Here is a 22735-nt window from a genome sequence, read left to right as displayed (position 1 = left end):
TTTATGCTCAAGTTAGTTTGATATTTTTGGGGTGAACTCAATGAAGTAAAAAAGCAACAAATATCTTTTTAGCAAAATACAGCACTTTTCTTTACATGGCCATGAATTAGAAAGTACAAATAGAGCATGAATGAAATCTGGCCCAACCATTCCATGAATTAGAAAGTACAGATAGAGCATGAATGAAATCTGGCCCAACCATTGTTTCATGTTTTTGGGCTACAGATGTCAATTTGGAATGATCATCTTAAAAAAAAATGAAGATATTTTTATTAAAGACAAAAGCACAAAGAAATTGTATTATTTTTAAAAAAATTTAGGGTCCCATGAAATAAACTAAAAAAGAAAAACCACTAACACAGTGTTGTCTTTTTTTATTAACTTGTTGTTGCTGCGTCCCATTTACTACCAAAACCAAGTTAATCACTCTCACATCCAGAAAATAAATTTTAAAAAAGAAAACATTTAACATTAAAAAGATAGTGAAATAAATATTATATACCAAGGTACTCACTCAGGGTAATGCAGCACTCACCAGCGCTGAAAGAGTTTAAGACTTTCTATAAGTTGAATTTTTCTTATTCAAGTATGCAAATATATTTCTAAATAGGGACTTCAATGCGGTAAAAGTGAGAGCTAAGATTTTATAAACTATGTTATTTGTGTTTGTTATAGTAACAAATACATTTGAAGCTAACATTATTTAAATTATGACATGTTATAACTTTCGAACCTAACTTTTTTTTTAGTGACAAATATAAATGACGCTTTACTGACTGCTGTGAATGATTTGAAAGTCACCAGAAGTAAACATCGTGTCAGCATGATATTTTTCTTAACTGATGGCTCACCAACAATGGGTGAGATGAACAAGGACAAAATTGCTGCCAATGTGGCAGGCTTCTCATTTCCCATCTTTGGATTGGCCTTTGGACATGAAGCTGACTTTAATTTGATGAAGACCATCTCCATTCAAAGTTTTGGCTTTGCAAGGAAAATCTATGAAGCTTCTGATGCTGCCTTGCAGGTTTCTGGCCTTTATAAAGAGATTTCAGCTGTGTCCATTAAGGATGCTACCATATCCTATCTACCAAGTATAGTGGATGAGTTGACTGTTACAGAGAACAACTTTCCAGTCATATTTAAAGACTCAGAGGTAGTCGTGTCAGGCAAGCTAGCACAAAACACCAAGAATATGGAGATTGTGATCAAAGGTATTCAACAGTCTGGTGAGATCAGTTTGGTCTTAAATGAAGTGGATTACAATAGCTTCATCTTAAAAGATAATGTTAATCCTTTCTTCACTCTGCCACGAGATTTTTCTGGGATAGTGGAAAAGATGTGGGCCTTCATCACTATTAAACAGTTGCTAAAAGAGAAAGAGAAAAATTCATCTGCCATGGAAGAGATAGATAAGAAGATTATTCAAATGTCATTAAAGGTATGGATACATTTTAGACATGTTGCAATACTTATTTTCAATGTTAAGTGTTCAGCTGAATTATACTGCTCTACTGTGTAACTGGAGACACTGGATATACTTTAAAATAATTATAATCAACTTAAAATTGCTGAGTAGTAAAACAAGTAAAATATTCATATTATGATAAAAGCCGACTTTTTTAAAACTAGGTTGAAGTCTCCATTGAATATGAGCTAGGAAATTTTTTGGTTGTGCTGTCGACCCAATCCTATTATGTTCATTTGCTTATACAACCAGTAAACCCACTAGAATTTCAAATCCCACAGCAGAGACATTATTTTAGCTTCGATAAGATTCAATTTAGTCTCAATTGATTCTTTACTTTTTGTTTGGTAATTGATTGGTCTATTTTATTTCTCTGTTTTACCAGTACAAGTTTGTCACTCCATTGACAGCAATGATAGTGAAAAAGCCAAATGAGGAAAACCCAAGCGTGTCTAGTTTAGAAGCAGGAGACCATAGGTTTATGTCCCCTGATGCATTGAGCCAAATGCAGGGTAAGTAAGAAGACAAACTGGGTTTAGGTGTCCAATGGAATTAAATGTTTTTCCATTTTTTATTGTTTTTATTATCTTGCATCTTTATGAACATGTTTTTTTTTTATTTTTAAAAGAGTGATGTTTATTTAAAATTAAAATATTAAGCTAACAATTACTGATTTTATAATAAATATGTAGCCTTTATGTTTGTAATAATTATTCACTACCTCTACAAACCCATTTTTAATTTAATTATAATACAATTCTTTCCTTGTTGTTGTTTTCCATGACCACCACGTTCATATCAATGTATGTCAGTGATAATACTTGATTAACATTGATCCATTGATTATAATTTCAGGTGGCTATTTACAACCAATATCTTCTCGTTTGATGTTTTCACGAGCCCATGCACATGGTTTGTAGCATTCTTCATTTTCATAGTCATTTTGAGATTATAGATCAACTCACAAGAAAAAAACTCAGAACCCAAACCACATAAATAGTTGCTAACTAATACAAATTACATTTTAAATCCTGTTAAATAATTTAAAATAACTCTCAATATTCAGTACTCTTTTGGTTTGAAATGAAAGACCTACTCTGATTAGATTTCAGAGGCTCTGAGAGCACCATTGTCCTTTACCTTGCTTTCATATAATGGTCATTCTGTGGTTTCAAAACTATGACAAACAGATGCAGCAGATCAAAGCTTAAAGTAGTCTAGATATTCTGTTATTCTATATTCACTAGCATTATAACTTTCTTTTTGCTTAATTAACTAATAATTTGTGGCTAAACATTGTCTATGTGTGAGTGATAAATTTTTTGAATATTGACTGGAGTGTTTCAAGTCTCAATGAAATAGAGCTGGAGAAGTGTTGTTTTTTATGTAGAATTCTAGGACATTCTCTTATCTCACACATTTCCAGTGTATACCTTACATTTGTTGTTAAAGTAAAGGTGCCCATATTTTATCCTTTTTTTAACCATTGGTCAATGAAACAGGTGATTATTGACTGTCCCATGAACCCCTAAGAAAAATGCAATTAAAATGTGTAATGTTTCAAGGGTGCTATTAGAGCATGGAATGGGTTGTCTGAGCTAGCCAGGAAAACCAGTGACTTGGCAGAATTTAAGTCATTGCAATGGTTAATATGCATGACTGAATGCATGACGCATAGGGCATAATCATCTTCTTTTTTTGAAGTAACGTCTGTATTATATAAGATTAGATAAAATAAGATCAAAACAGAATTATTTGAATTATTTTTTTTTATTGGATGTCTGATTGCGTCTCTTTTTTTAAAATTCAATTTTAAACATATAAAAAGTAGTTTTGTAATACTTTTTTGGTTTTAAAGAAATGCATAAGGGTTAATTGTTATACATATGCAAATTTAGTAAAAGGAATTTATATCTTTTTCCTTTATAAAATTATCTGTTTCTCAGCCTACTTATTATTTCAGCACTCCCACAAAGAAATTACAAAGGTAGTATAAGCACGCAACCAACTTCATATATAGCTTTTAGGCGTCCTCTAGGTATTAATAATTGTTTTTTTTAAATAAAAATATAGTTTTGTTTTGAAGTAAGCAAATGTTATAGTTATTTTTCTGTAGACACTATTTAGATAGCTGGCTAATATTTCTACTGATCTGATCTATGCTGTTTATTATTAGCCATGATGTAGTGACTATAAAATTATCTCTCACTCTGCTTCTATTTTCAGTCATTCCACCCATGGGTCCAAATGGTGATAGAGGCTTACGCCCAACATCATTCCCTGTTGGTTGGGATCCTCCAGGTGGAAAAATTTTCTTTTTTTTTTGGTCTCTAAATATAACGTTTTGTTTTAAAGAAAGAAAAATATTTAATTTAGTTATTTTTAGACACCATTTAGTTAGCTGGCTAATATTTTGACTGATTTGATCATTGTTGTTTAGTATTAATTATGATAATAATGACTCCTTATTTAAACTTTTTTTAACCTTCTGATTATTATCTATTTACTTTTTTTTTATTATACCACATCTTAGAAAACAGTCAGTTTCTCTCTTCCAAACTTTGGTCCTGTATACTTATATATATATAAATAAACTAGCTTTCAACACTTACCCATTGATTTGTCCCTGGGTATATATTGTTTTCTTTAACCAGTACCCCCCCCCCTTTTCCCTTTTTTTTTTTATTCGTATCCTTCACATCTTTCCACTCTTGCACATAGTTTTCTGACAGGAACTCCCCTGAAATAACCTGAATTTTGTTGTTTCCCAAATATACTTTTGGTATGTAAATTGTAGTATCTGTTACATTCATTAGAATGATTAAATCTATATCGCTCCCCTAATTTTAGCCAATAAATTCTATTATATTATTTTCTATTCTAACATTCTGTGATGAAAAAATGGTTCGACTTAGTTGATTTGGTTTGTTAAATTCATGTTTTTTACTTGGTTTATGTGATTTCAATATTAGGATTCAAACTTATGTGATTATTCTTGTTAGATTTATTGATTTAACTCTCTCCGTAATTATTTACCACATTCTGGTGGAATCAACGCTGGTATGGTCAGTTAGGAGAGAAAGAGTTAAGTATTCAGAATTTCTATTTTTGGATTTGCTCTGTGTTTTTCACAATTATGAAGTCTGGCTGAGTTATAAAAGGACAAAGGATCAACTAAAATCTATCATTACAACTGAGGATACACTCAATCAAAGAAGACACAGCTTGACACTGTCCAAAACAAAAATTTTACTATATTCAAATTAATAATAGAGCGTTAACAGACTATTTTAATGATGGCAAAAAGATATTCCAGCTTGGAGGTTAAAGAGAAGTAAAGACCATCATTTGTATATGAGAATTGCTTGAATTGATTCATATTCTTGGTTAACACTGTATGCCTGTAATAGTCAAGGTTTACATTATGGGTCTGAATCCATGGGTATTCTTTTTTGAAAAAATGTCTGTAATCTATTAGATAATGAAATGATTTTGATTCTTAACTTTGAAATGGCTGGCATTCTTTAGTGAGAATCAAGGTGCTGGTCTTTACTTAAACTACAGTCCAGAAAACCTTGACCATATCATGTCAAAATTGTTATTTTCCTAAAACATATTTTCCAATATAGCCTGCCATAAATGTTTTTGTGGAGTAGTTAGTCATTGTAATATTATTGTTTCTTCAGTGTATTATTTCAGTTTTAACCTTTATCTTTTTTAAAGTAGGTAATCTTGTTGAAAAGACTGCAAAAAAGATGAACAAGAAAAAAACTGGTAAAAACAAAATTCATATAAAAACATTTCTGTAGATTTGTAATTGTCTCATTGATAGCACCTTTAAATTTAAGACTTTCAGAGATGATTCCTTTGTCTGCTAGAATAAATACCATTGCCTATTTGTTATTATTGTAATGTTTACTTCTCTAAGCCGGACAATTTAAATTAAATTTTTCATTTTATTTCCATCTATTTAGGTACAGATAAAAGCAATAGACAATTTACTGGTAAATAAACTTATGAAATATGTATGGTTTATATAATGTATAAACCCAGTAGTAAAGATTTTAAAGAAAGTAGGTTCACTTACCAAATACATATAGCTTTTCCATTTCTATGCATGGTTAACTAACTTAACATCATCTTGTATTTGAACCCATTTGGGTTGAAATATCAAATGTTTTCACATTTATTCTAGGATTCCAGATTGTGTATTTCAATACCTTTGTTCTATATAACCCTATGCCCCTGAGGGTAGTTGAAATTATTTTTTACTTCAAAAAGCATGAGTGACCAACATCTTTAATTAATAATATTGTTTTTACAAAGCTTATTTCAACTCACTCTGTTTGTCCGTCTGTGTGGTAAAACGTTAGTACACATTGTACACCCAATCTCGGATCAAACTGAAATGTTTCACAATTACTTCTTTGACCTGACAAAACAAGAATTAATAAAAAAAAATACTAACCAATTAGTTTATTAACTATTGGTAATTAATTATTTTGTTTGGTATTTTGAACAAGGGAAAGAAATTGTACTTGAATGAGGTGGTGGTATAAGCTGAATTGTTCTCCTTTGTAGGTCGCTACTTTAAAGTAAGTTTCAAACAAACTTATCTTATATAATACAGACGTTACTTCAAAAAAGAAGATGATTACGTCCTACGCGTCATGCATTTAGTCATGCATATTAACCAATGACTTAAATTCTGCCAAGTCACTGGTTTTCCTGGCTAGCTCAGGCAACCCATTCCATGCTCTAATAGCACTAGGGAAGAAGGAGTATTTGTACAAATTTGTCCTAGCATATGGGACGAGGAATGTGCCTTTATCTTTGTGTCTTTCAGAGTATTTTATTAAATTTTGTTTTTGTATTTGAAGATTATGGTTCAGTGTTTTATGTATGATTGCTACTTTACTTTTGAGCCTTCTGTCCTGAAGGCTTTCTAAATTTAGTGATTTTACTAAAGGTGTTACTCTAGTCAAATGTGAATATTCGTTTGTTATGAATTGCACTGCTCTATTTTGTGTCTGTTCTAGTTTCTTAATGTTTTCTTGAGTTGAGGGGTCCCAAACAGAGGATGCATATTCTATTATTGGCCTAACCTAGGTTAAATAACATTTTAGTTTTATGTTCTTATTTGATTTATAGAAATTTCTTTTAATAAATCCTAATGCTTTGTTTGATTTTTTTGTAGTTTCATCAATATGTGGATTCCATGACAGTTTTTCATTTATTATAACACCTAGGTATTTTGCGTTTTTAGTCTGTGTTACTGGTTTGCCATGAATAAGATAAGTGGAATTAATTTGTTTTAGTTTTTTTGTTACTCTTAACAACTGACATTTTTCTGGGTGGAAAGACATGCTCCAATTTGATTCCCATTTCTGTAATTCATCTAATTCTCTTTGTAAAATATCTGTGTCTTGTGTTGTTTTTATCGTTCTATATATTATGCAATCGTCTGCAAATAATCTGACTTTTGTTCCTAAAGTAATGCAATTTGGTAAATCATTTATGTAAATTAAAAATAGTAGTGGACCCAAGACTGTTCCTTGAGGTACACCTGAGTTTACTGTTATCGGTGTTGATTTAGAGCCATTTATTATTACAGTTTGTTCTCTCCCTATCAGGAAATCTTTAATCCACTGATGCAGTGGACCATTAATGCCGAAATATTTTAATTTTTTAAGCAAACTATGGTGGTGAACTTTGTCAAAAGCCTTAGAAAAATCTAGTAAGATAGCATCTATTTGTTCACTATTATCTAAACCTTTTGAAAAATCATCAATTAGTCCTATTAGTTGTGTTCAATAGATAACTATACAATCTTCAATTTTCATAAATACCTCACTAGCATAGTGGTTAGAATGTCAGCTTGGGGAGGCTTGAATCATAAGTTTGAATTCAGGTCGTTCCATTTTTTTTTTTATAAATGCTTTTAAAAAAATGATTATCCACCCAGTTATCTCCCTTTCTTTCTCTCCTCCCTCTCTCCACCCTCTCCCCCCCCCCCCCCCCATTTTCCTAGCTGGTCCAGAGCAGTGATAGGATCGTACGTAGTGAGAAAGTGATAGGATAATAGCGTAGTAAGAAAGTGATAGGATCATAGCGTACTGAGAAAGTGATAGTATCATAGCATAGTGAGAAAGTGAAAGGATCATAGCATAGAGAGAAAGTGATAGGATCTTAGCGTACTGAGAAAGTGATAGGATCATAGCATAGTAAGAAAGTGATAGGATCATAGCGTACTGAGAAAGTGATAGGATCATAGCATAGTGAGAAAGTGATAGGATCATAGCATAGTGAGAAAGTGATAGGATCATAGCATAGTAAGAAAGTGATAGGATCATAGCGTACTGAGAAAGTGATAGGATCATAGCATAGTGAGAAAGTGATAGGATCATAGCATAGTAAGAAAGTGATAGGATCATAGCGTACTGAGAAAGTGATAGGATCATAGCGTACTGAGAAAGTGATAGTATCATAGCATAGTGAGAAAGAGATAGGATCATAGCATAGTGAGAAAGTGATAGGATCATAGCGTACTGAGAAAGTGATAGGATCATATATATATATATATATATATATATATATATATATATATATATATATATATATATATATATATATATATATATATATATATATATATATATATACGTATATATGGCTCCTTTTGTCTCGAAAGGCAATGGATGCGCCCAATTGAGTCACTGGTTTTGGCATAATCTTGAGACGGGGCAGAATCTGGTGTGGCTAATCAAGCCAATTCTAGAACGGCAGACTTTGCCACAATTCGTACATGTGTATGCCTCTGATTCAGGGCTAGCGGGCAGGGCAGCTTTCTTTTTTCCCTCTTGATTAAGGCCGCTTCAATAATTTTGTTCTCAGCAAGGGTTGTCCCGGCACGCACAGTCTGTCTCCATGCACTCCGGTCTTTGGCTATGTTTTCCCACATACTTTCGCTGATACCTGTGGCTCTCATGTCTCGCTTGCAGACATCTCTATATGTTAGTCTTGGGCGGCCCTTGGGTCTGACTCCTTCCACAAGCTCAGCATATAAGATATCTTTCGGGATTCTACCATCTGGCATGCGTAATCTTCTTTGTGTCAGGAGAGCATACATGCTGTTCATATTGGCCAATCTCAGAACTGCCTGATTGGAGACATGTTCCCTCCAAGAGATGCCCATTATGCGTCTCAGGCAGCGCAAGTGGAAACTATTCAATCTGTGCTCTTGGTACAAGTATGTTGACCAGCTTTCACTGCCATAAAGGAGAGTGCTCACAACACAGGCGTTGTAGACTAGGATTTTGGTCGCTGTGGTCAATTTACCATTTTCCCAGACGCGCTTGAAGAGTTTTGCCAATGCTGTGGTACCTTTTCCTATCCTTTTGTCAGCTCGATGTCTAAGTCTAGGTTACTGACAATTGTTGAACCCAAGTAGGTAAATTCCTGCACCACTGAAAGGGTGTGGTTCCCAATATGTATTATAGGTATTTCTGTGACGTCTTGTGCCAGGATTTTGGTCTTGGAGAGACTTATAGTAAGGCTAAACTCTTGACAAGCAGCTGCTAAGGCGTTCACTAGCTTCTGTAGACCTCCTTGTGAGTGAGATACGAGTGCCGCGTCATCTGCAAACAGAAGCTTTCTTATCAAGATACGACGCCTTTTCGTTTTGGCTTTAAGACGTGCCAGGTTAAAGAGCCTTCCATCGGATCTGCTATGGATATATATTCCGTCTTCCAGGGATTTAAAAGCACTGGTTAGTACGACTAAGAAGAAGATGCCAAATAGTGTAGGGGCCAGTACACATCCTTGTTTTACACCGCTCTTGATGGAAAATGGCCTGGAGGAAGAACTTTCAAACTGAACAGTGCCCTGCATATTTTCGTGAAAAGCTGACACTAGTTTTCTTAACTTATTTGGGCAGCCGATTCTCTCTAGTACAGCAAACAAGCCGCTTCTGCTAACAAGGTCAAAGGCCTTGGCCAAATCAATAAATGCTATGAAGAGGGGCTGCTTTTGTTCTCTGCTCTTCTCCTGTAGCTGCCGCAGAGAGAAAATCATATCTGTTGTAGATCTACCTGCCCTTAAGCCACACTGCGACTCTGGATAAACAGGATCTGCCAGGATCTGTAATCGCTTTAGTAATACTCTAGTAAAAGCCTTTCCGACTATGCTACGCTGTGAGATGCCTCTGTAATTGTTACAATCAGAGCGGTCGCCTTTATTTTTATAAATTGTAACTATGTTGGAGTCTTTCTATTCCTGGGGGACCATTCCTTGTTCCCAGCACAAGCTTAGCAGTTCATGGAGTGGTTTGATTAGGGCATGTTTTCCAGCCTGAATGACTTCAGCAGGAATGCCATCTCCTCCGGGTGTTTTCCCATGTGCAAGCATGTCAATGGCTATGCTCAGCTCCTTTACTGATGGCGTTTCGTCTAATTCCGTCAAAACTGGAAGTGATGGGAAGTTGGAAACAGCATTTGGTGAGATGGCGTTTTCAATCTGGTAGAGTTCTGCATAGTGTTCTACCCATCGCTCCATTTGCAGCGCACGATCACTGATGATTGAGCCATCTTTTGACTTGAGCGGAGCACACTTGCTGGTGTGAGGTCCAAAGGCTTTTCTCGTGCCCTCATATAGTCCTCTTATGTTACCACAGTCGGCACAAGATTGAATATCTTCGCATAGCTCCTGCCAGTATTTGTTAGCACACTGTCTCGCTACTCTTTGAGCATTGTTACGTGCAGCTCTGAGCCTTTTTAAGTTGCTTGGAGTGGGATCCTTCTTGTAGATTAGCATGGCTGCTCTCTTGTTCGTAGTGGCAGTTTCCATTTCTGGTAGACTAGCTTCAAACCAGTCTTCGCTTTTCTTGGTTTTGTTTCCAAAGACCAGTGATGATGTTTGGTAGATTGTATCACGCATAAACGTCCAGCTTTTTTCTACCTCAGTCACAGAGAAGTTTTTAAAAGCTTCCTCTAATTTGTTCTCAAATTCGGTGCAAAGATTTTTTGTGCTAATGGTATTCAGGCGTGATTTTCTTTTTCCCTGTGATGTGTGGCAGCAGTCTTGTCCGGCAGGACACTAATGTATGATCAGTATCACAATCCGCGCTTTGGTAGCTACGTGTCAGCAGTATATTTCCTATGTCCTTTTTTCGTGTCAGTATTCTATCCAGCTGGTGCCAGTGCCCAGACCTAGGGTGCCTCCATGAGACACAGTGCTGTGGTTTTGTTCTGAAGTATGTGTTGGTAATGCAGAGCTTATGGTATGTGCAGAATTCAAGCAGTCTTTGTCCGTTCTCATTCATCTTTCCGATTCCAAAAAGCCCAAGGCAGTCTGGCCAGGTAGTGTGATCTGATCCTACTCTGGCATTGAAGTCATCTAGAAGGATCATATGTTCTTTTTGAGGAATGTTTGCAATGGCTTCTTTGAGGTCTTCATAGAACTTGTCTTTGTCCTCCTGAAGCGAGCATAGTGTGGGGGCATAGGCACTAATTAGAGTGACTTTTCCAGATGCTGTCATCATACTTATGCTTAGTAGCCGTTCCGAGCCACCAACTGGAGGGACTATCATGGGAAGAAGACTATTCTTGACAGCAAAGCCCACACCATATATTCGAGTCTCATCCTGTGCTTTCCCTTTCCAAAAGAAAGTGTAGTCAGTCTCGCGGAGCATGCCGTTTTCGGCCAGTCGAGTTTCTTGCAGGGCTGCAATGTCAATATGTAGCCTTTTTAGCTCGTTGTTAATGACTGCCGTCTTCCTTGCGTCGTCGATCTGCCTAAGATCATCAGTGAGACCAGGACACATTGTCCTGACATTCCAAGTGGTCATTCGCATGACAGGGATTTTTTTTTTTCAGTTTAATTTTTCTTCTTTTGTTGCTTGGTGCAAGTTTCCAGCCTACTTGTCGTTTTAAACTAAGCTCTAAGCACCCATTAGAGCAGGCAGGCTGTGGCGTCATGATCCCTCTCTCGACCTTGCTGATGTGATTCAAAGGAACGCATCGCATTACATTTGGCACCAACTCAGTTGCAGAAGCTGCCGGAGGGAATTTCATAGCTGATACTCCCAACGCCTAAGGGGCTTCACTCCTGATTTCTCCTCGAGGTTGTCTGCTGAAGCCTCAGTACCGCAAGGCAGCGGGGGTTTGAAGTCAGAGTACCCCTCTCCTAGATGAACTGCCTTACTAGGCTGTCGAGCTCCATCTGCCCGAAGCTCCCAGTTTTGTGGCGCCAGGATCATAGCGTACTGAGAAAGTGATAGGATCATAGCGCACTGAGAAAGTGATAGGATCATAATGTATTGAGAAGCTAAAAGTATGAAATAGAGCTAAACAAAAACTTTTAATAAAAATATTTCTAATCGCACAGATTTGTTGTTGTTGGTGTTGATCTATTACAAACTTAATAACATAACTGATCCAAACTAATTGATACAGTTAAACTTTGTAGAAGCTTTGTTGTTGTTGTTGTTGTTTTTAAAGTATTTTTTATGTTTTTCTTGTTTTTCTGTTTCTTTCATTAAATATTACATTTACATTTAGTGCTCATAAAGTCATTCACAAGTAAATTCATTGTACTGCCATTTAAGGCTTGTACATTTTGATCTTTCAACAAATTACAAATATATATTCACTTATTGTATCCTTAACTTGTGCTCTAGACAATCCACTGCCAGTGTTCACTGTTCATTCTGGGAAATTCAGTCTCTGTCTTGTTCCAAAAAAACTCAATCTGGGCACCTACAGACTACTCACATTATCAAATGGTAAGCATATTGTTTCTAAGAATATTAGAAATAAAAAGAACTTTCTACCCTTGTTTTAACAGTTAACATAAGTTGATAACTGGAGAAAACAAACAGATGTTCCCTTTCATTTACCTTGATTGTTTATACATAAAATCTATTCATTTCTTGTGTTGAACACATTATCAGTTCGAGCATATGTTTCTTGCAACATATTTAATCATAGCTTCACTCTCTTGTACATAGTTAAATGATACCAGTGAACAGACAATAGTAGGGATGAAATGGGCTGCCATCATTTTATTCCCAGACATCAGAGAGCTGATAAAGATAGTGCCACAAAGAGAATAAACATATTCAAAGTCCTCTGTAGTGTTGACTGTGCTGATATGTAAATAGTGTACAAATAATGTATGGTATTGCTTAGTCTAGATCCAGACGGAATTAAAGATTACTGTCTGAATGTTATTTTTGCGTTTATTTTATCTTGTTGTGATCTTTACATGGTGGCAGAATAGTAAAACAGAGCCAGGAACCTGAATGAAGAGTATATATGACTGCAATAGGAACGGAGTAGAAACTAGAGAGGCAAAAGTGTTGCATCTTTTTTTAACTGTTTGAATTTTATCTTTTTTATCACTTTTTTATCTGACAAAGTCTGTTAGTGATAAAGATAGTATTTTATTATCATATCATGGTCACAGGTGAGAATGCTTTCACGTGAGAATTTGGTCAGGTGTGAGTTTGTGTGTGACTTAAATATGTAACAATGACTGACTCACATGTGCCACCTTGGAGCTTGTGCAACAATAACTTCGTTTGTCATATGGTTTGGAAATGAAATATAAAATGATGAAAAACATAACTAGTCAATGAATATGAATACTACAATGTGTTTTCTAAAAGATAAATTTGAAAAGATTATTAAGGTGTTTGGTTTGTTTTTACTTCTTTATGAGTCAGTCAAAAATATTGAGCAACAGAAGTCGAATTAATTGTGTGAACAGCACAGCAATCAAACAAATGTATGACTTATTGATTGTCGTGGTTTGTGGTAGCACCTCTATGTTGTACACTCATCTTTGATTCTCTTAGGCACCTTTGTGGACTTGGGACTTGTGTGTGGCAAGAAACAATGTTCATTGTCCTCAAAGCAAACAATGTCAACTGGAAAACAAAATGTTACCTTGAACTTAGTAAACAAAGAAGTTGCTGGGTGGAACTTCACTGCCAGTTGGCACTTCGGTGTTTACAATACTTCAGATGTACTTAACATTAATGGTGAGACTCTGTGATGTTTAATCGTACATGTTTCAATGTATTTGTTTCATTGCATATTATTCACAAATTGTTGGATCTAAAATTACAATAACTCTTGCATTATGTTTCAGGTGAGGGCATATCTATCAAATTGTCTTGGAATGTCAATGGAGTTTCAAAATATTATAATTTGGAAATCAAAGTGGATCCTTCCCAGAAATATACAGGATTAGTTGGTACAGTATTCTATGTCATGTATCCACCAATGTATATCAATAAATTGAATTTGTTTTTCCAATGAAAGTTTCAGTTTCTAAGTCTGGAAATGTTTGATTGAAAAAACAGTCAGTTGGTTGACAGTGTCTAAGTTCACCTGTGTTTTTCTGGTCACTACTTTGAATGATTATGAGGACAAATACTATGTACTTTTAAAGTCTTCATCAGGTGTGAGATTGGAAACCAATTTAAAGAACATTAAGAAATAATCAGTAAAATGTCATCATAATAAGTAAAAGCTCATAGTCTTACGTCCTATCTATTTAATTGATAATTAAGTAAATCTGAGATTATATGATTTATGTTTAGAAGGGCTTAGAATCTTCATGTAAATCAGTGATCCTGAGAACCCATCTGTTTAAAATTAGCTAGAGCTCTAGACATGTTTTTAAAGAAATATAGACAAATGCTGCCTTAATGTGTGTGTATATTTATTTGTGTGTGTGCCAGTGATGTAGTCAAAGTTGAATGCTGACCTATCATTGTTATTTCACAGGTGACTTGTTAAATCCTTCAGCCAAAGAGATGAAAAAACTCAAAAAAGGTAGACATTCAGCCTGTAAGAATGTCCAGTACTCAAAAGTCATCAAAAACAAAATGGCTAGGAAGTATTTTCAGAAATCTTAAATTATGATACTCCCAGTTGCTAACATGCTCCTGTTTCTCACAGATAATGTTGCTTTGACTAGGGCCTACAATATTTTTTAATGGATATTATCCTATAATTTATAGGATCAAAATAAATGTATTGAATTTTATGAAATTAGTGTGTGCTGTCATGCCACTAGAAATCTGACTATAGAAAGTGAAATAAAGCTGTTTCCATTTTTTTATAAATGGATCTTGTTTCTTTAACTTAAAAATGTTTGAACTGAACATGAAGATAAAGATCTATTATTGAGTTGAAGAGAAATGCAATAATAAAAATTAGAAAATAATTGACAGCATTTGGTAGCTCTCCTATGTTCAACTAAATATCTTTCAGTTTTTGTTATAACTTTAAAATGAAATTATATTCATGATGCAACTGTTACACAAAGAAGTCTTTGAAATGCTTTTGATTAGACCTTGATTGTTTTATTTAAACAAGTAGCACATTTATTGGTTTAAAAAAAAAAACATATGAAGTTTCTATTCTCTAAAAATGTCTACAATAAACTTAAATAATGCATCTAGACATTGTGAAGGTTGATTATTTCTTGTGTTTTTTTTTTATCTGACTATTTTATGATTTTCATATATTTTATACTAGCTTAATAGAGAAAGAACTTGTCCTTAAAGTATTACATGAAGTAGATTCTGTGAACTTAGATGTTCCTGTTTGCTGTCCCACTTGTGATGAGGATTAGATAGGTACATCTTGGGGATCTAGCTTTGCATAGAGGGACATAGTTTTGTCTCGTGTGTATAGGAATCCAATCCAAATATCAGTAGAAATGATTTGCTTCTTTCTCTTCTGAGAGTATTGAACTCTTCTCACTTTGAAAACAAAAACAAATAATCTATTTAATCAAATGCGAGACATGTCTCATATCAAAAAGATGCTCAGTTTCAGACATGTCTGGTATCAAATCAAACAAAGACGCAGAGTTTAAGACATGTCTGGTATGAAATTAAAAAAAAGACGCACAGTTTTTAAGACATGTCTGGTATCAAAAAAAAGACGCACAGTTTAAGACATGTCTGGTATGAAATCAAAAAAGACGCACAGTTAAAGACATATCTGGTATCAAATTATAATCAAATAAAAAAAGACGCACAATTTAAGACATGTCTGGTATCAAATTATAATCAAATAAAAAAAGACACACAGTTTAAGACATATCTGGTATCAAATTATAATCAAATAAAAAAAGACGCACAATTTAAGACATTTCTCCGAGTTACAAAAATATTCAACGATGAAGTTTATGTGGGAAACTAAATTTGTGTAATTTTGCTTTCTTTTTAAAAAGCTTATTTCGACTCGCTCACAAAATGTTTGTACACGTTATTTCTCCCACACCCAATCTCGGATTAAGCTGAAATTTTGCACAATTATTTTTTTTACTTGACAACACAAGAATCAATAAAAAAAAAATAACCAATTAGTTAATTAACTATTTGTAATTAATTTTTTTGTTTGGTATCTTGAAGAAGGGGAAAAGTCGTACTTGACAGATGTGGTGTTATAAGTTGAATTAGTCCCCTTGAGAAATCTTGAGCCCAGAGAGAACATTTTTTTATGCATTTAAAAACGATCATGTAAACATTCCTCAAGATAACCCCTTCTTCCCTCCCCCTTTCCCAACTGGTCCAGACAAGTGATAGGATCATAGTGTATTGAGAAAGCTAAAAGCTAAACAAAAACAATAGGGTTTGTTGCTGAACATAAAAATTATATATGTGTCAGATGCGAATAGCCCAATTTTCAGTAAAAGAAATTACAAAAGTCATTTCTCTATAGAAGAAGTTACGAAGGCTATATAAAATACAACCACAGACCTATATATACTACAATAAATATAGGTTTTTGATTGCTAGTTACGATTTATTTAGGTAGGTGCTGTTTTACTATTACATACCAAGTATTAGAGTTTAGAAAAACCCAGGTTTGGTTCTTGTGCAACGCTATTTAGCTAACACCTCATATCATCTCTCCATTAGTATATTTAGATCTATAATCTAATTCTAGTCTAGATCTATATATAAAAATCGAATAGATCTAGTAATAGTATAGATTCTATCTTGAGACTAGATTGCCTATAGTCAGTTTTTATTAGAAAAAAGGCTAGATATTAATAAAGACTTAAGTTTTTTAATTATTAGATATAGACATAAGACATAGATCTAATAATACTGTAATATGTTTACTATACTCTATACTTAATCTACTAAACTAGAGATCTATCTATAATCTAGTCAAACTAGATCTATACAATATTCATTTTAATACTTGTACTTATAATGACTTATTTAATAAGTTAGTACTTAGACTTAGATCTATTATAGTTTATTAATAGATTTACTTTTCAATGCCTAGACCTAATAATAAAATTGCGAATGATGTCTATAATGATGATTTTTATTTTTTTTATAATAATAGGCCTACTAAATCTAGGTCTGGACTCTACTTAAATCTAGTCTAAAATAATGACTGTCTAAGACTCTAGATGATTGAGAAGTTCACATAGAGGTGTTTTTAATAATACGGCCTGTCGGCTGAAAGTATATAAAGTGCTTTTTTTGTGTAAAAATAAAAAAGAGGCTCCGGTACTCAGTGATAGATTGCCTAACTTTCAACTAATAATAAATTAACAATTAACGTTTAATTACAAGAAAAGTAATCATTTTTCCCGACATTGAAAAAGGTGCCGGTACCCCGTACCGGTGCGTACCGTCACAAAAATATATGTATATCTCAATCTTCTTTCATTTAATTTTTTTTTTTTTGCGGGGTTATTGCTACTTAATACATTGATACCGGATCGATTTAAATAGGGCCTAGGTATACAAGCAGGATTTCGAGCATTGGATAAATTTATTTTTTAAGTACAAAGATTTATGGAAGAGGCAATTAATATATTAGTTGTTTGAAGTTTGTAACTTCTTAAATTCAGGCTAAAAATATCGAAGCCTACATTTTACACTCATTTCTAAACAATTAGAAAAGATGGACTGACTCATAGTGTAGCTTGTGTACATCTGCAAAAACACAAACTCAGTTAGACTTTCAAAACTATTAAAAGAAAAACTTAGTGATTATTTTTACTGTATAATTCTATTTTTATTCCTTTTTAGAATTAGGATATAAACAAAAATTTGCCATATGACTTTATCTAACAGAAAAAAAAATTAAACTTACGTCTATTTATGCGGTTATTTATAGTTACCTAGTAATATAAAATATATTGAACTAATACGTACATTCATCATAATGCAGCCATGCGATTTTTCGTTTATAAACATAGCATTATTTAGGACTAATATTTTACAAAGGCTGCTTGGAGAAATCAGGTATACCCATTAGGAGAAAAACGACCCCTTTACTCAAGAAAAATTTAAGAAACTAGAACTGACACAGAATAAACAGTGACATTCATAACAAAATAATATTCAAAATTGATTAGAGTAACACCTTTTTAAGTAATCATTTAAAGTTTAAAATCACTACAATTTTTTTCAACAATTATTTTGTGAATGAAATTGTGTATCGGAAAATGCCGGGTACATGAAATAAGCTAGTCCTAAAAAAACAACACAGATCTTGGGTAAAATACTCAACAAATAAAGTACTGTAAATGTGTAGTTTCACGCGCTAGTTTCAGGTCTTTTTATAGCCTCTATCGGGTTATATCCCAACTACACGTATTTTTGTGCAGAATTTTTTTCTCTATCAGGTACACTTAAAATTATAGCATAATAATGTCAGTTTAATTTTAAAAGAGAACTGAAAAATGCAAAGATATATAAGGAAAAACGCCACTTCCGGCCCAATACTTTTTAATCAAAGAAACGAAACGGACTAGTCCAACAAACCCTATTACATCTAGTAAAAAATATTTCAATCGCACAGATTTATTTGTCTAGGTCTATCATCTATATAATTACATGACTGATCCAAATTAATGGATAAAATTATACTTAACATAAGCTTTTTTTAAAAACTATTCTTTATGTTATTCTTGTTAAAATCTGTGCCTTCTAATTTAATTCCATTGATGTTTATATTATTTGTTTCATTTATCTATATCGTTATTTATATTGAATCTTTGGAAACTAAAAGCTGCTCGAGAAAAAAAAAAAAGGTTTTTGCCTGTCAGCTATCCATGCTGTTAATGTTTAAAGTCTAATGTTTGTTAACACATAGAGAGTAGGCCTAATAAGACATCTGTAATATGAATGTTGAAGACGAGTTGGGGCAGGTTAAGAGCACAGCAAAGAGTTTGTACAGTTCTTGAGATGACCTTTATGCCCATTGTTTTTTTTTTTTATGTAAGTCTATCGGCTGTGGATCAATTTCATAGATTGCAGTTGAAATCTTACCAACAAGAAATATGGGAACCACCGTTTTGAATAGTCTTGTACTTTGAACGTTATGTAACATTAAAAGCAAGTCAGTTCAAAACAACCACGTGACACTTCACTAAAATGAAAAAAACTTTTTAATTTCACAATTGTTCTTGTTTTTTTTCCCCACACTTTTCACAATACGTATTGTCATTGGTTCACATGTAAATATATTTCAATAAACTTCTGTCAAAAAAAATGCTCCATTTTGAAACTTGTGTTTCTTGTTTCTTGCTTAGTTAGACTAAGTAAACATTCAATTATAATTTACGTTAAGGATACATTCTATACTTTACCACTCTCAATAAGCATGCCGTAAGTCGAGTGCAGTTTAAAAAAAAAACATAAACCAGGTATTACATTATTGGTAAAGGAATTGCTTTCTTGTCGTGTGGTATGCACTCAGTACTATCTTCTTGGTGGTCAATGGTTCGAACCCTTCCCGCCGCCATCCAGCGGGAGTTTTGCAGTAAGATGTAATAATCTACAATCCTTAAGGAACATGTGAAACAAATACTACTAGTCGACCGGCGGCGTAGCATACGCCGCTATTTTGCAGGACTAGCCTTAGGCCACTACAAACTATGCGATCGCAGTGGGCCCCGCACTTTCATAGGACCCGAACTTTCATAGGACCCGCGCTAATTCTAAGTGTATACATTATTAAATTAAACCATATTTATAACTTGAAACAGATTTTCCGCGCCCTCCTGTCGATTTACCAGCAGCTCCTGGAAATCTCCTGAATTACAAAATATACGAAAAAAGTCCTTAAAATATACGAAAATATATAGAAAAAAATTGTCATTCTGGGTTGTCATTCAATATGGAAAACGCCAATCCCACGCGCGGAATTATGCATCAGCCGTAATTATGTAATCTGGTGAAAGAAGCTTCTCGTGTCTCAAACTTATGAAGAATTACTTGAGGTCAACATATTATTATTATGATGATATACTGTATGACTTTGCTACACGCAAGGCTCGTAAAGTAATTCTTTATGTAGTAAAGAATGAATAAAATGCATAGACGAATTTATTTTCTAATACAAACTCTTAAATTTCACTTATTATCCGCTTCCTATCCAAACTTGGTTCCGCGAAATCCGTTTTGCATAGGGCCCCACAATGGTTAAGTCCGGCACTGCTATTTACATATATATATATATATATATATATATATATATATATATATATATATATATATATATATATATATATATATATATATATATATATATATATATATATATATATACATAGCAGATTAATCTCTTTCCATGAATTCTTGGTCACAATGGTTAAGTCCGGAGCTGCTATTTAGTGTTTGTAAAATGTTTATAAAATGTTTTACATGTTTCGAATTTTCCGTCAGAGTTGAAGAAAGTTTACTTCCTAGTCCAAACCTCCCGCAGGACAAAGGGGGATGGGAGCGGGCAGGGTTTGATAAATTTTAACGACAGTCCAGTGTGAACACTACTCTTGTGTTCTCGTGGGGTGACTATCCGCAGAAATAAGAGAGTGATCTTTCCTTTACTTCTTGCTTCTCGTCCAAACTCTTGAGGGAAGAAGAGAATTAGATAGATAGATAGTCAAACACGTGCTCCGTTGAGGAACGTAAAGCTCAACTTATCAGATTCCCGTGCAGGTAAAGACCAAATAAATCACTTGGTAGTGCCCTTTAAGCAGGGGCGGACTGTCTATATGGGCATTCGGGCAAATGCCCGGTGGGCCGGTATCCAAATGGGCCGGTAGGACCACAGTATGTATCTTCTTTTTCGAAATTACGTCTGTATTTTTATAAGATGCAAGATAAGGGCCGCAGGGATGCCACTATTAAATTGTTAAATTTTTCATAGTATTCCTTTTCAGGGGAAATCTTTTACAGACTCTACTAAGGCCTACCAATTTAATCGAACACATTTTCCGAGATAATAATATAGCCTACATCGGTAGAGCTTCATCCTTTTAGGGCCTATACACTTTGCGATTAAAAAGCAACATAAAGCCTTTATTCCTTATAAGGACATCGTGTTCACTGTAAGCATGTGTAGAGCTATCGATACATTATCAAATTTAACATAATGATTTTGAGGACAGGTAGCCCTAGAACTGAATGTCCGTCATATAATATACAATTTATGGGCCGGATGGTTTAGAAATGCCCGAGCCGGTTTTGATACCCAGTCCACCCCTTTAAGTAATTTCAGATTGATAGTACTTCTTCATTGAGTATACTTATAGGTGACACAAAGACACAATTGATATCCCAGTAAAAAAATTTGAACCAACAAACAGCAGATTAAAAGCAAGAGAGCTTTTACTTGAGTGACTCAGCGATTGAGTTTTAGCGTAAACCAGATAACAACATGGTAGTAGAGTATAATCAAGCAGCAGATTTCTCAGTGTTCAGCCTTTCCAATTTCACCTGAAATTCGTAATGAAGTGGCTTCGGTCTTTTCTTCCTTCATTTTGTATTTCTGTTTGTCCATCAAGTTGTACTGACTGACAACCGTTGTATTGACAATGCTTACTTAAAATTGCTAAGGAAACTCGCCATTATGGTTGTAGTGTGCTAAGAAACAAATTTGAAATACCAACAGATGAGTACACTTGGTAAATTATATAGAGTCTGGAACCGATTTCCACGGTACTATTATAAAACCATAAAAAAGTTGATGCAGATCTATTGGGTGCTTTCCGTCACATAGAAGGTGAGCCACTTTAGAACCACTTTAGAACAGTGTCCTAGTAGTCCTAGCCTCGAATATGACTGATAATTTAACTACAGAAATTATACTACAAGGTATTTGTATTTAAGCGAAGCAGGACATTTAGTCGACGTCGTTTTGGGCGCTCTGGTCGTTTAAGCAACAGGACGTTTTGGCGCTAAATATTGTAGACATATCGCCTTCACCTTTCCTTAGTCTTGAAGCTTTGGTCTTCGACCATGGGCGGACTGGGTGCCCAAATGGGCCCTAGCATTATTTACTTCCGGCCAACAATTTTCATTATTAGTGATGTAGGCCTATTGATAAATGATTCTTTTCAATGTCAGTTACACAAATCTTCATTCATACTCCGATTTCTCTGTGCATCGAATTCTTCTTCTATTTCCAATACTATATTTTTGAGAACAATAGTTTTAAAGCCTGTTATTTATTGAGTCTAAATATAAAATGTATTACTATAGAGTATTTCTCTTGAAAAGAAAGTCCAAAGAATTCCTTATCAAGTGAAAAAGAAACAAGCTCAAGCTTCACATTAGCGAAATATATTAAGCCAAAATATTATTCAAATTGTTTCGTGATTAAACATAAAGCTTTTGAAATACTTATCAGTTACCAAATACTTACATTAAAATTATGATTTTATAGCATTTTGCAAAAGCACAGCTATTTATGCTTATGAGCGTAAATAATTTTACTGTTGGGGTCGCCGCATAGTTGCGAATTGTAAAAGGAGCCGCTGAGCTAAATATGATGAGAACCGCTGCTCTAACGAAACTTAGGGAAGAAAGTGCACTGTAAGGATTTGTCCTAGCATATGGAATAAGAAATCTTCTTTAATTTTTGTTCTTTCTGGGTATTTTATTAGGTTTTGTTCTTCTAAATTATTAATTCTGTCCTGAAGTGTCTCTAAATTTGGTGATTTTACTAACGGTGTTAGTTTTATCAAATCTGTTTTGCGACTGTCCTAGTTTTTTTTTTATATTTTCTTGTGTAGTCCCAAACAGATGACATATAAACTAATATAAACCGTCTAACCAAGGTTAAATAGCATTTTAGCTTTTTTTTTCTTTTTTTGATTTATAAAAATAGAGGGGTAATGGAAGACTAAAAGTCCAAAGGCTGTTACACAGAGTTTAAAGTGACGTATCGGTTAGTTGCTAAAAGGCAACATTTGATGGACATGTGCTTTTTT

The 22735-nt window shown here is 34.0% G+C and overlaps 1 protein-coding gene across 10 annotated transcripts in view; it reads left to right on the top strand.

The window, feature by feature from the left end:
- Positions 1-14938, top strand: part of LOC106068792 (inter-alpha-trypsin inhibitor heavy chain H3-like) — a 33920-nt gene extending 18982 nt beyond the window's left edge. For 3 of the 10 annotated variants that reach the window (XM_013228290.2, XM_056036362.1, XM_013228278.2), the window contains exons 10-20: positions 750-1441; positions 1854-1980; positions 2324-2380; positions 3432-3506; positions 3695-3769; positions 5192-5242; positions 5443-5472; positions 12144-12248; positions 13323-13508; positions 13619-13723; positions 14260-14938. In XM_013228290.2, coding sequence (XP_013083744.2) covers positions 750-1441; positions 1854-1980; positions 2324-2380; positions 3432-3506; positions 3695-3769; positions 5192-5242; positions 5443-5472; positions 12144-12248; positions 13323-13508; positions 13619-13723; positions 14260-14390 — 1634 coding nt within the window. In that variant the 3' untranslated portion in view covers positions 14391-14938. The remainder of the gene's footprint in view (positions 1-749; positions 1442-1853; positions 1981-2323; positions 2381-3431; positions 3507-3694; positions 3770-5191; positions 5243-5442; positions 5473-12143; positions 12249-13322; positions 13509-13618; positions 13724-14259) is intronic. The other 7 variants (XM_056036364.1, XM_056036363.1, XM_013228298.2 and 4 more) reach the window with 7 other exon arrangements.
- The last annotated feature ends 7797 nt before the right edge of the window (positions 14939-22735 follow it).

The sequence above is a fragment of the Biomphalaria glabrata genome, chromosome 7 (assembly GCF_947242115.1).
Source record: "Biomphalaria glabrata chromosome 7, xgBioGlab47.1, whole genome shotgun sequence".
Lineage (NCBI taxonomy): Eukaryota > Metazoa > Mollusca > Gastropoda > Planorbidae > Biomphalaria > Biomphalaria glabrata.
The sequence above is the reverse complement of the archived record's forward strand: the minus strand, read 5'-3'. Positions and strand labels throughout refer to the sequence as shown.